This window comes from Oryctolagus cuniculus, chromosome 7 (assembly GCF_964237555.1).
Source record: "Oryctolagus cuniculus chromosome 7, mOryCun1.1, whole genome shotgun sequence".
NCBI lineage: Eukaryota > Metazoa > Chordata > Mammalia > Lagomorpha > Leporidae > Oryctolagus > Oryctolagus cuniculus.
Genome location: NC_091438.1, coordinates 137,132,249 through 137,145,122, shown reverse-complemented (window position 1 = coordinate 137,145,122; position 12,874 = coordinate 137,132,249). Strand labels below are relative to the sequence as shown.

Sequence of the window (12,874 nt, the reverse complement as noted above, 5' to 3'; positions counted from 1 at the left end):
TTCAGAAGAACATTAAGGGCCCAAACAGCCTACTTCACAGAGTTATGAAATTAAAATAATCAGTTCCTCAAAGAAAAACATTTTGTAAAAATAACAAATAATTCCCCACTATCACCATTTTCACTAACTGCATAAATGGGGAAAAAAAAAATAAAATCACCCACTATCGCACTATATTATAACACATCAATCCATTATATTCCTCTATTTTCTTCCTATCCTGACTACATACAAAAAGTAGCTCATTTGTTCAACAAACATTTGTTGAGACCCAATCATGTACCAGTCACTACCCCAGACTTTGGGTTGGCAGAGCAACAAGGTAAGATCTCTACCACCTTCGAAGAGCTCATACTTCAGTGGTATTCAAGGTCAAGCTAAAATGAAAGTATCAAACTTTTCAATGCTATTCCTCCCATTCATTTAGTATGAACACTTTCCCCATTTTGTCACACAATCTTTTTAATATGCCTTTTAATGACTGCAGAATAGCCCATGAATAAATGTGTCCTAATTCACATATGCATTCTACATTGTTGGATACCTGAGTTCTTTCCACTTTTTTACTATTATGACTAATACTGTAGTGAACATCTTCCAGGAGGATGTGGTTTTTTCTTGAAGATTACCTTCTTTGAGTAAATACTAATTGATGCAGGTAGCATTTTTCATTACTTCCATCTCCTTTTAATGCTTTCCTGCTGGGTTTTACCTCTCTGCCATACTCATTTCCTTCTGCTTCCTCACTCTCTACCCTTAGGATGACAGTGTACCCAGGATTCTATCCTCAGTCTCCTTCACTCTACACTCTCCTCCGTAGGTCTTATCTATAACTATGGCTTCAATTATCATCTGTTTGGGGTTGACATGCAAATTTATCTCTCTTGCTCAGAGCTGTCTCCTGATCCCTAGCCCCTCACCCCCAGCTACTAAATGGATAACTCCACTCAAATGTTTCACAGGTACCTCAAACTCATCCTGTCCAAAAATGAACTCATCATCTGCAAACCTCCCCCAAAGCTGTTCCCTCTTCTATGCTCCTCGTTTCAGGAAACATCCATGCAGGTACCCAACCAAAAGGCTAGGGTTATCCCAGACCTCCCTCCCCAACACCTCCATCCAACTCACTGATCATTACATTTTATCCAGCTGCCCTCCATTTTACTGCTCACATCCACTCACTTGTCTCCAGCCACACTGCCATCACCTTGGTTCTCAACCACTCCTCACAGCAGTTATTAAAATGAGTTCTGGGCCGGTGCCGCGGCTCACTAGGCTAATCCTCCGCCTTGTGGCGCCGGCACACCGGGTTCTAGTCCCGGTCAGGGCGCCAGATTCTGTCCCGGTTGCCCCTCTTCCAGGCCAGCTCTCTGCTGTGGCCCGGGAAGGCAGTGGTGGATGGCCCAGGTCCTTGGGCCCTGCACCCCATGGGAGACCAGGATAAGTACCTGGCTCCTGCCATTGGATCAGCATGGTGCGCCGGCTGCAGCTCGCCAGCCGTGGCGGCCATTGGAGGGTGAACCAACGGCAAAAGGAAGACCTTTCTGTCTCTCTCACTGTCCACTCTGCCTGTCAAAAAAAAAAAAAAAAAAAAAAAAAAGAGAGAGTTCTGGAGATAGAAAGCTCTATATAGCCCCAAACAACCATTTAATAGCTTAGTGAACTCTGGCCAAATCACTTCAGTTTTCCAACTTTTCATTTTGTCACTTGTAAAGGAAATATTAATACCCACATCTTGGGGGTTTTATGAAGTTCTTTTTAGCTGCATAAAATACTTACATCACATCTGGCACATGGCATGAACTCAACAGATGATTTTACATTTCTATTTTACTTCTGTTGTTTTACTCAGGCTACTATCATTTTGCACTCAAATTTTCAACAGATTCCTTACTGGTCTCCCTATTTATGTCCTCCACTCTTCAATCAGGATGGATCTTTCTGAACTAGAAATCTGAACATGTCTTTCTTCTATACAGAATCTTTCCAACGCTATTTCCTCTGGATAAGATTCAAAGTACTTAATCCTACTTACAAGGTTCTGCTCGATCTGGCCCCTGCATCTCTCCAACTTACTTGAGCCGTGGGTCTTCTGAAAACTTAGGGCTCAGTCAAGCTGAACCACACACATACCATTCCTTCCTCCACACTTTCTCTCTCATTTTTGACCCAGTGGAGATGTTGATTCTGTTTGAGATATTATCCCTCCACGCAGTAAATTAACCACCTTTTATTGCCCGAGTAGGCAAACTTGAAAAAATCTACTCTAGTACCCCAGGACTTCAATACTCCTGCACTGACCTGTTATACTCACCTGCTTCCCACCAGTAGCACCTACAAGACTCTATTGTCCTTGAACATTAAGCTTATGATTAACTCACTGGTAAATCACCAATGCCTACCACTTAGCCTGTGCACAATGAACAGTTGCTGAATCAATGAGACTGCTGGGCCAAAGAATATGATCATTTTTATGGCTCTTAATAACTACAATGAATCTCAAAAGGAGTGAGCCAAAGTACAGTCATGTGGCCACAAATAACCTAGTTCATCTCCCAAATTCTAAAATCCTTATGTTACCCTTAAAGCTGTTTTGTGTGTATTTTCAGCTATCACTACCATGCTGGTACAGTCTTCTCACCATAAATGAAAATTTGAGAATCATACACTAACAAACACTGGATGTCAGCCAGTGAGACTTTTGGAGAATTCATTTCTGAAAGATCATTCCCAGCTTCAATATGGACAGAAAATACTGTGTTACACATTTTAGGAAGTAGTCAACGCCTCTATCTTAGCCATACAAATGAAAGGAGACAAATTCACCTTGGATAGTTTGAGGACCTTGGAATATTTCCCTTCCATTTCTCCACTGTAGTCTTTAGGATGAGTAATCAGCTGCCAGTCGTAGGTGTAGGTTTCTCCTATAGAAGGGCAGTTACAAAAATCATGAAAACACACACCTACACACAAAGATGACAGCTTCACAGCCTGCCAATAACAACCCTCTTCTAAATCTTGACAAGGCCTCAGTTTTTCAAGAATGTACCCTACAGGGGCCAGCGTTGTGGTACAGTGGGTTAAACCACCACCTATGACGCTGGCATCCTACATGGGTGTCAGTTCCTATCCTGGCTGCTCGTGTCCCAGCTCCCTGCATCCACATGGGAGACCTGGATGAAGCTCCTGGTTCCTGGCTTTGGTCTGGCTCAGCCCTAGCCATTGTGGCCATTTGGAGAGTGAACCAGGAAGATCTCTCTCTCTCTCTCTCTCTCTCTGTAACTCTGCCTTTCAAATAAATAAATAAATCTTTTTTTAAAAAATTGTACTTTAGAGCCTGTACGGAAACCAAACAATTTACTGAAAGAAAGGGCAGGTTCTTCTGATTCAGTTACAATAAAGGTTTCTTTCTCTCTCTCTCAACAATGCTCATCCCTATCTCATACCTACCTTCCCCAGGGTCAATCCGCCTCAATCCTCCTTTAAAAAAATAAAGTCAGGTTGTTCCTGGTGTGGCATCCTACTGAAAATACATACCCTACCAACCACTACAGATGAACTCATTGGGAACAAAGGCCATTTTCTTGCAAAACTTTTTTTGCAACAAAGAACAGCAATGACTTCTAAATAACATGGTTCAAAAATAGCTTTTTACAGAGTGCTAACAATGCTCGTCTCACTGAGGTCATCACACCCTGGTGAGTTAAAAGAGCTACTTCATTCCTACTGAGCTAAATAATACACTGCAGAAGATGGTAGGGGATGGCCCATTTAAAACAGGCCCCACTGAAATTAATTAAGATCAAATGAAGCACTAAATGGTCCTCATTTGCAGCTCAAACTGTAGCACTAGGTAGGGTAAGGGTAGAATCCTATTATCCTAATGGAATCCCTCTCCAGTAAAAGTGGTCTTAAATTTTGGGGGAGTCAAAAGGCATTTCCAGCTAAGGATGGATGGGATGTGGTAGGAAGGTTTAGCTTAAGCTATCACCCAAGAGAGAAAAATCAAACAGCAACTGTTTAGCAGAGAGTAGTCATCTTTTCCTTATTTCATACGTTAAAACATGAAAGTCAGCACACAGACCCAATTCCAACATTTCCTTCCTCCTTCTTTCCTTCCTTTCTCTTCCTTCCTGTAGTCATCTCTTTCTTATTTCATAAATTCAAATGGCAAAGTTATAACACAGAACCTAATTCTAAGATCTCCTTCCTCCCTCCTTTCCTCTTTGCTTGCCTGCTTCCTTCCTTCTAGCAGTAATCCTTTTCCGGGTTACATGAGTTCAAATGTGAATGTTAGAACCTAAATCCAAGATTTCCTTCCTCCGTCTCCCTCCCCTACATTCTTCGCTCCCTCCCTCTCTCCTTCCCCCTAAAACTAGTATTGTTCTGGCCAGGTGCCACTCCCAATAGGTCTCAGAAATGTGCATGTAGAAGTCAGGTGAGGAGAGAAGCAAAAAAGAGACAGCATGCTATGAGACATTTCTTCTAACTGTAGTTGGAAACTTTTTTCTACATAGAAAACAAATTCACATTAGTTTGAGAACTGATAATTTTGCTAATAATACCTAAGGCTATCAACACAAATTTCAAAAAGGACAATATTTGTTGGAGACAAAATGTCAGATGAAATTCACCTTATAGGCAGAAATTGGCCAAGGACAGGAACAACCAACTGAGTCTGTTATACAGAAGGCTGACTGCAATGATTGAGGGCAGTGGTTTTGAAACTGGGAACTATAAACCTGAGAGGGGTGCCAATGGCTTCCAGAGGACAGGCAGGGTTCAAGAGCATGCAGTTGGTCCTGTCTCACCACCTCAGTCCCTAAGAGTGTGAAATCACCCATCTGATAAAGGTGGAAGAAGCTGGGGAAAGGATAGTTGAAAAGAATCTGTGTCTGAGCTGATGTTTTTTGGACTGCCAATCTACAATATAACAGTAACTCAAAGAAATGTATATGTACAGGTAGGTTAGGAAAGAAAATACAGGGGCCGACGCTGTGGCGCAGCAGGTTAACGCCCTGACCTGAAGTGCCGGCATCCTATATAGGCACCAGTTCTAATCCCGGCTGCTCCTCTTCTGATCCAGCTCTCTGCTATGGCCTGAGAAAGCAGTAGAAAATGGCCCAAGCCCTTGGGCCCCTGCACCCATGTGGGAGACCTGGAGGAAGCTCCTGGCTCCTGGCTTCAGATCGGCATAGCTCCGGCCGTTGCGGCCATCTGGGGAGTGAACCAGTTGATGGAAGACCTCTCTCTCTGCCTCTCCTCTCTGTGTAACTCTGACTTTCAAATAAATAAATAAATCTTTAAAAAAAAAAAAAAGGAAAGAAAATACAGTAGAATCTAACAAATCTTTCGTAAGAGAAGTTATCACAGCTCAAGAAAGTTCTTTCCTTAACAGCATTTTTTTTCTGTAGGATTTATTCATTCATTTGCTTAAAAGGCAGACCATCAAAAGAGAGAGATCTTTCATTTGCTGGTTCACTTCTCAAAATAGCAAAAACAGCCGGGGTAGACCAGGTTGAAACCAGGACACCAGACTTCATCCTGGTCTCCCATATGGGTGGCAGGGACCCAAGTACTAGGGCCAACCTCTGCTGCCTTCCCTGGCAAGCACATTAGTAGGAAGCAAGATCAGAAGTAGAACAGCTGGGATGTGAACCAGTGCTCCAATATAGGATTTCAATGTTACAAGTGGCAGCTTAACCCACTATGGCACACCGACGGCTCTCACCTCACTGCGTCTTCAGAGGCTACCAAAAACCTTCATCTTAACTTCCCACCAGAGACAGAAAAGGCTTCTCTAAAGGGGGGTGGATTGAACTGACAAGGAAACCTCAATTTGAGAACATGAATATAAAAACACAGAGGACATTTAGGTTCTGAAAAAGTGCTTTTTGCATTAATACACTATGTGGTATGAGACCCATGAATCAGGAATATTGTATTGGAAATGTGTGTAACTAAAGTAGAAGGACCCCATCCTGAATGAGGAAGGGCATTCTGCTTGCCTAAGCTTTTAATGAGAGAAACACAAAGCCAACCCAGTCATTTGCCATCATAGTATGCTTCACTCACATCATAAAGAGTCTTAAGAAAATACATCTGTGTTTGTAAGTCAAACATTGGTATATTAACTTATATTTCAAGGGTGAAAGGGATACTATAATTATAAAAGTTTTATTTTTTTTTCTTAAAGATGTATTTATTTATTTGAAAGGCAGAATTACAGAGAGGGAGAGGCAGAGAGGGAAGAGCTGTGCCACAATGCCACCCCAACAAATTATTATTAAATGAATTATTCATCCTCTACGTATTTTTTAAATGACTTATTTATTTATTTGAAACGTAGAGTTACAGAGAGGCAGAGGCAGAGAGAGGTCTTCCATCCGATGGTTCACTCCCCAAATAGCCACAATGGCTAGAGCTGGGTCGATCTGAAGCCAGGAGCCAGGAGCTTCTTCCAGGTCTCCCACATGGGTGCAGGGGCCCAAGGACTTGGGCCATCTTCTATTGCTTTCCCAGGCCACTGCAGAGAGCTAGATAGGAAGTGGAGTAGCTGGGACTCAAATCGGTGCCCATGTGGGATGCCAGCACTCAGGCAGAGGCTTTACCTGCTATGCCACAGTGCTAGCCCCCACCTTCTGTATATTTTACAAATTTGAGTTATGTAAATCACATTGGGCTGTATTTTTAATTTTTTCAAAAAATTTGTTTATTTGAAAGTGTTACAGAGATAGAGAGAGATCTTCCATCTGCTGGGTCACTTTCCAAATGCCTCCACAGCCTGGGCTAGACAGGCTGAAGCTATGATCCAGGAACCCCACCTAGGTCTCTCACAGAGGTGGCAGGAATTCAAATACTTGAGCCATCTTCCGCTGCTTTCCAGAACATTAGCAGGAAGCTGAATTGGAAGCAAAGCAGCCAGGACTTGAACCAGTGCTCCGATAGGGGATGCAGGCCTTTCAAGTGGTGGCTTAACCCACTATACCACAATGCTTGCCTGTTGTCTTTTTTTTTTTTTAAGTGATAAATCTATATTAGCTGTAGTTCTGCATAATTGCTAAGTTCTCTAACTGCTATTTTTTACCAGTTGCTTGACTAAAATAAATAGGTTAATCTGAGCCTTAGTTTCTTCCTCTTTAAATGGGTATAATACAACCTCCTAACTAAGATCTACATTAACAATCATCAACCATATGCCAGACATTGAATTAGATAGCACATACACTATTTCTTAATGTAACCTTCTGATGATGCTGGCATCTGGCACAGAGGTTAAGGCACCATTTGGGATGCCAGCATCCCACATCAGTGCTGGAGTCTGAGTCCTGCTTCCACTCCTGATTCCAGTTTCCTGTTGACAGGCACTCTGGGAAGTAGCAGGTGATGACTCAAGTACTTGGGTCTCCGCTACTTTCTTGGGAGATCTGGACTGAGTTCCTGGCTCCTGGCTTCAGGCTGACTCAGCTCTAGCTATTGCGGGCATTTGGGGATTGAACCAAAAGAAGCAAGATCATTCTGTGTCTCTCTGCCTTTCAAGTAAGTTAAATAAATAAATACATTTTTAATAGTTCACAGAAAATGGAATTAAAAGGTAAGTTTTAAAAATAAATTAACTGCCGGCGCTGTGGCTCAATAGGCTAATCCTCCACCTTGCGGCACCGGCACACCGGGTTCTAGTCCCGGTCAGGGCGCCGGATTCTGTCCCGGTTGCCCCTCTTCCAGGCCAGCTCTCTGCTATGGCCAGGGAGTGCAGTGGAGGATGGCCCAGGTGCTTGGGCCCTGCACCCCATGGGAGACCAGGAAAAAGCACCTGGATCCTGGCTCCTGCCATCGGATCAGCGCGGTGCGCCGGCTGCAGCGGCGGCCATTGGAGGGTGAACCAACGGCAAAAGGAAGACCTTTCTCTCTCTGTCTCTCTCTCTCACTGTCCACTCTGCCTGTCCAAAAATAAATAAATAAATAAATAAATTAACTAGGTTGAAGAGAGGAAATATTACTCCCATTTTACCAAGAAAAATGGAAACTCAAAGAAGTTATTTGTTTAAAATCATTCCACTAATGACAGGCTGAGCTGGGATGTGAACCCAGGCTTGACATCAAAGCTAGCAATCTCAAACCTATCTTGCATTGCCTCTCATAGTACATAAGTACTTATGCATCCTCATGCTACCTTCTCTCCTCACAGGACTATTGTAAGGAATAAATCAGTTGAGGTATGTAGATATCACTATAAATTAAAACATTACCCAATTGTAAGGATTTTTACCATCAAGTGGTTCTTGGAGAACGTACGCATTTAACTGAACTTCATTCTTGGGCAGGGTTATCTGGACACTCTCTCCAGCAGATACCACCAGTTCCTTTATAACTGGAAACAAAGCAAATATATCACAAATTAGAAACAGATCCAACTGCCTCCCCACTTCTCTTTTGATTGCAATAAAACTCCTTCTATAAATGATATTCAGTTATTGCCTTCATTTGTTTATTTCCTTCATCATTTTTCTATGCTGTAGTCCTCTGCAATTTGGTTCTGCCCCTACTTTTCCATGGAAAAGGATCTTCCAAGGTCCTCAATGAACTGCTTCTTAGAAAATCTAACAGCTCTGTCTCAACCTTCATCCTTCACCTCAGTGGCATCCACTACTGCTGAAACCTCTTGGCTGTCATGACACTGTATTATTCTACTTTCCTTCCTTTCCCTCCCCTGTACTTTAACTATGTTCAGTCATAAAGCCCTCTTTATATACTACTTTCCACAGAGCTCAAATTCTGCTTAAGGATCACCTTTATGCTGACAAATAATTTTCTTACAAGATACATATATAAAGTTCCCAGAAGGAAAGGCATCTATCGGTCACCAGGCCTGCCCTATTCCTTCTCTATTCTAATTGCTACCTCTGCTAGCTCTCCCCATTTTAACTAATTCTGTCTTCCTAAGATACTCACCACCATAATCTTGGGACAATACTCACCTTCCAATGTTACTTTCTCATTTAAGTCCCACATTCCCACACCATGTTTGAGGCCAAACCTCTAACCGGGCAGTAGAGAAACCATCATCTGATCGCATTGTCCTCTTTGCTACCCAAGTCACATTAATTTTTCCTCTTGTGCTCCACAGAAGCCATAGTTTACTCTTGGGGGCTTGCCTAACGCTATTTTCTTCAAATGAGGTGTCTGCCTTTCTTTAAATACAGCACATTGTTTGTAGCTTAAAGACTGTCTCCTCTCCAAGAATTCACCCCAGTTCGAAGCATCTCAGTTCAAACTCTTCTACTCCTTGAGTTTGGAATACACAAGTCAACAAATAGCTAGATGCTGTCTTAATATTATTCACCAGCTATTTCATACATGTCAGGGTGTCTCCACCTCAACTCTACTGACATTTTGCACCAGATAATTCTCTGTTGTGAGGGAGACGGTCCTGGGATGCTCTGCAGTATCCCTAGCCTTTATCCACCAGATGTCAGCAGCACCACCACACCACACTCCCCAACGTTGTTAAGAGCCAAAGGCATTTGCAGGCCATCGAGAATCATTGATTATATAAATCTTTTTTCTCTGACAATAATTGTTCATTTGGTAGGAGACCTCGACAGTAGGAGAGCTTAAAGCAAACAACAGACTGGGCAACTCTCGTATTTCAAGACTGAGAGGTGAGAATGGCTTCCTGGACAAATATGAAACTTGAGATTTATCTGCCTCTGCCTGGGAACACTGCGCTTGGAGAGAAATGAAACCATTCTTTATGGAAGCTTCAGCATGTAGATGCCCCAGGAGAAGGAATAACAGTGCTCTGAAGTGATTTTCAAAAAAAAGAAAGAAAATAAAGAGATAAGAAAGACAGAAACCATTATACTCAGAGAAAGTATCATGGACAAAAAAATGTTCAATACAGTACAACTCAAACCTTTCAAAATTATACCAAAAATTACAGGTGTTCTGCCTGAATAGAAAAATTACTTTGGTGTCTCAGGATGGAAAAGCTGTAAATTTTCATGTTATATTACCACTAAAGGAGGTACTAGGACATTAAAAATTGGCAGAAATTCATTTCTACTAGCTTTGCTTCACACTTTTAACTTTTTAAAAGGATAAAGATCAACTGAGTTGCATTGATTGATCATTCCCTCTTAATGCCTTAGAACAGTAGAGTGAGCTGTTAGGACCACATTCTAAGTGTAAGTCTCTTTCCTGTGGGCTCCTTTAAAAATAAAGATGCTGTAAAAATCAGAGACAAACATCTGGCCTACAACCAGCCTTTCAGAAGGCAAGCAGGTATACTGATCCAACTTTCCCCAACTTCCCCCCCAGGCTCTGTTTACTTGATGCCTCAAACATTTATTGAACCTTGTGCCTTTAAGGAAGTGGAATCTGGCTCTGAGAAAATGAGCCTCATAAACTTCTACCAGCAAGGGGCTGGCTGAAAAAGGGATATAGAGTCCCAAGTCCACAGACAAGGTTATTTTCTCTCTAACATACAGTATTCAAGACATGCTTCCTTCCCACCCTTCTTCCTTCTAAAAGGGAGCATTTTCATCAAATGTTCTACTTTCCATCTCATCTCCAAGGGCAGAAGCAAGGGGCCTCACCTGGGTACGGTGCTGAGGTGCTCTGGAAAGAGGCCTTGGGGGTGAGGGTAGCATAACTGTAAGAGGGAGCTACTGGCAGAGGGGTAGCAACCTGCATTGTCCCAGGGCTTTTCACTTGCGGAGTACTGGCTGTAGTTCCAGGATCTGCTGGTATTTCAGGTTGAACGGATAGGTTCTTTGGCCCATCAGGAATCTCTGCAGTCAGGACTGTGGTTGAGGGACTGGAAACTGTAACTGCCTTGTGGACCTAAAGAAATGCAAAAATTCATCTGAATAGGCAAAAGTTATACAGTTTTTCAGCTTATATCTCATGAAATATTTTTTGAAAACTGCAAACTTGCCAAAAAATATTAAAGAAACTTGGGGCAGGCATTGTGGTGCAGCAGGTTAGGCCACCCCTCAGGATGCCTGCATCCCGTGTCAGCTATTCCATGCTTCCAATGCAGCTTCCTGCTAATACTCCTAGGAGACGGAGGATGAAGGTCCAAAGACCTGAGTCCTTGCCACCCTTGTGAGAGACCCAGATGGAGTTCCTGGCTCCTGGCTTCAGCCTGGCTTAGTCCTGGCTGTTGTAGGCAATAGGGAAGTTAACCAGAGGATGGAAAATATCTCTGTCTGTCTCTCTCCCCTCCACCTCGTTGCCTTTCAAATAAATAAATTAATTTTAAAAAAATTTTAAAACTAATCTCTACAAAAAATGGTGTTAAAATGCTGATATAAATCTTCTCAGCTTTTTCTATGCAGTTTTTTTAAAAGATTTTATTTATTTATTTGACAGGTAGAATTACAGAGACAGACAGACAGATAGACAGAGAAAGGTCTTTCATTGGTTCACACCCCAAATGGCCGCAACGGCCAGAGCTGCTCCGATCTGAAGCCAGGAGCCAGGAGCTTCTTCCTGGTCTCCCATGTGCGTACAGGGGCCCAAGAACTTGGGCCATCTTCTACTTCTTTCCCAGGCCACAGCAGAGAGCTGAACTGGAAGAGTAGCAACCAGTACTAGAACCAGCGCCCATATGGGATGCTGGCACCACAGAGGATTAACCTAGTTTGCCACGGCGCTGGTTCCTCTATGCAGTTTTAATAAAAATAGTAATAACCATACTATGCATACTTTTTATCTTCTATACCTTTTAAAAGATTTATTTCATGGCCGGCGCCACGGCTCAACAGGCTAATCCTCCGCCTAGCGGCGCCGGCACACCGGGTTCTAGCCCCAGTCGGGGCGCCGGATTCTGTCCGGGTTGCCCCTCTTCCAGGCCAGCTCTCTGCTGTGGCCAGGGAGTGCAGTGGAGGATGGCCCAAGTGCTTGGGCCCTGCACCCCATGGGAGACCAAGGATAAGCACCTGGCTCCTGGCTTCGGATCAGCGCGGTGTGCCGGCCACAGTGCACCGGCCGTGGCAGCCATTGGAGGGTGAACCAACAGCAAAGGAAGACCTTTCTCTCTGTCTCTCTCTCTCTCTCACTGTCCACTCTGCCTGTCAAAAAAAAAAAAAAAAGATTTATTTCATTTATTTGAAAGAGTTACAGAGAGAGGGAGAGACACAGAGAGAGAGAGAGGTCTTCTACCTGCTGGCTTACTCCCCAAATGGCCTCAACAGCCGGTGTTGGGCCAATCTGAAGCCAGGAGCCAGCTTCTTCCAGGTCTCCTACGTGGGTGCAGCGGCCCAAGAACTTGGGCCATCCTCTGTTGCTTTCCAAGGTGCATTAGCAGGGAGCTGGATCAGAAGTGGAGCAGCTAGGACTTGAACTGGCACCCATATGGGATGCCTGCACAGAAGGCAGGGACTTTAACCCTCTGTGCCACAGCACTGAACCGCTATCTTCTATTCTTAACACTGATAGTCAATCTTCTTACAAATACTTACTGAGCACCTATTATGGATCAGACCTTGTGGATCCAAAGTATAAATAAAACTAACCACTGTGTTCAACATATGGGAAGAGAGAAGAAAAAACACTAAGCCGGGCTGGCGCCGTGGCTCCCAGGCTAATCTTCCAACCGCAGCGCCATCACCCTGGGTTTTAGTTCCGGTCGGGGCGCCAGATTCTGTCCCGGTTGCCCCTCTTCCAGGCCAGCTCTCTGCTGTGGCCTGGAAGTGCAGTGGAGGATGGCCCAAGTCCTTGGGCCCTGCACCCCATGGGAGACCAGGAGAAGCACCTGGCTCCTGCCTTCGGATCAGCGCGGTGCGCCAGCCGTGGCGGCCATGGGGGGTGAACCAACGGCAAAGGAAGACCTTTCTCTCTGTCTCTCTCTCTCACTATCCATTCTGCC

The 12,874-nt window shown here is 43.7% G+C and overlaps 1 protein-coding gene across 4 annotated transcripts in view; it reads right to left on the bottom strand.

Moving 5' to 3' along the window:
* Window positions 1-12,874, bottom strand: part of KIAA0319L (KIAA0319 like) — a 121,862-nt gene that overhangs the window by 35,606 nt on the left and 73,382 nt on the right. For all 4 annotated transcript variants that reach the window (XM_051832163.2, XM_070078775.1, XM_070078774.1 and 1 more), the window contains exons 4-6: window positions 10,599-10,845; window positions 8,270-8,371; window positions 2,827-2,924 (exon numbers count right to left, since the gene is read on the bottom strand). In XM_051832163.2, coding sequence (XP_051688123.1) covers window positions 2,827-2,924; window positions 8,270-8,371; window positions 10,599-10,845 — 447 coding nt within the window. The remainder of the gene's footprint in view (window positions 1-2,826; window positions 2,925-8,269; window positions 8,372-10,598; window positions 10,846-12,874) is intronic.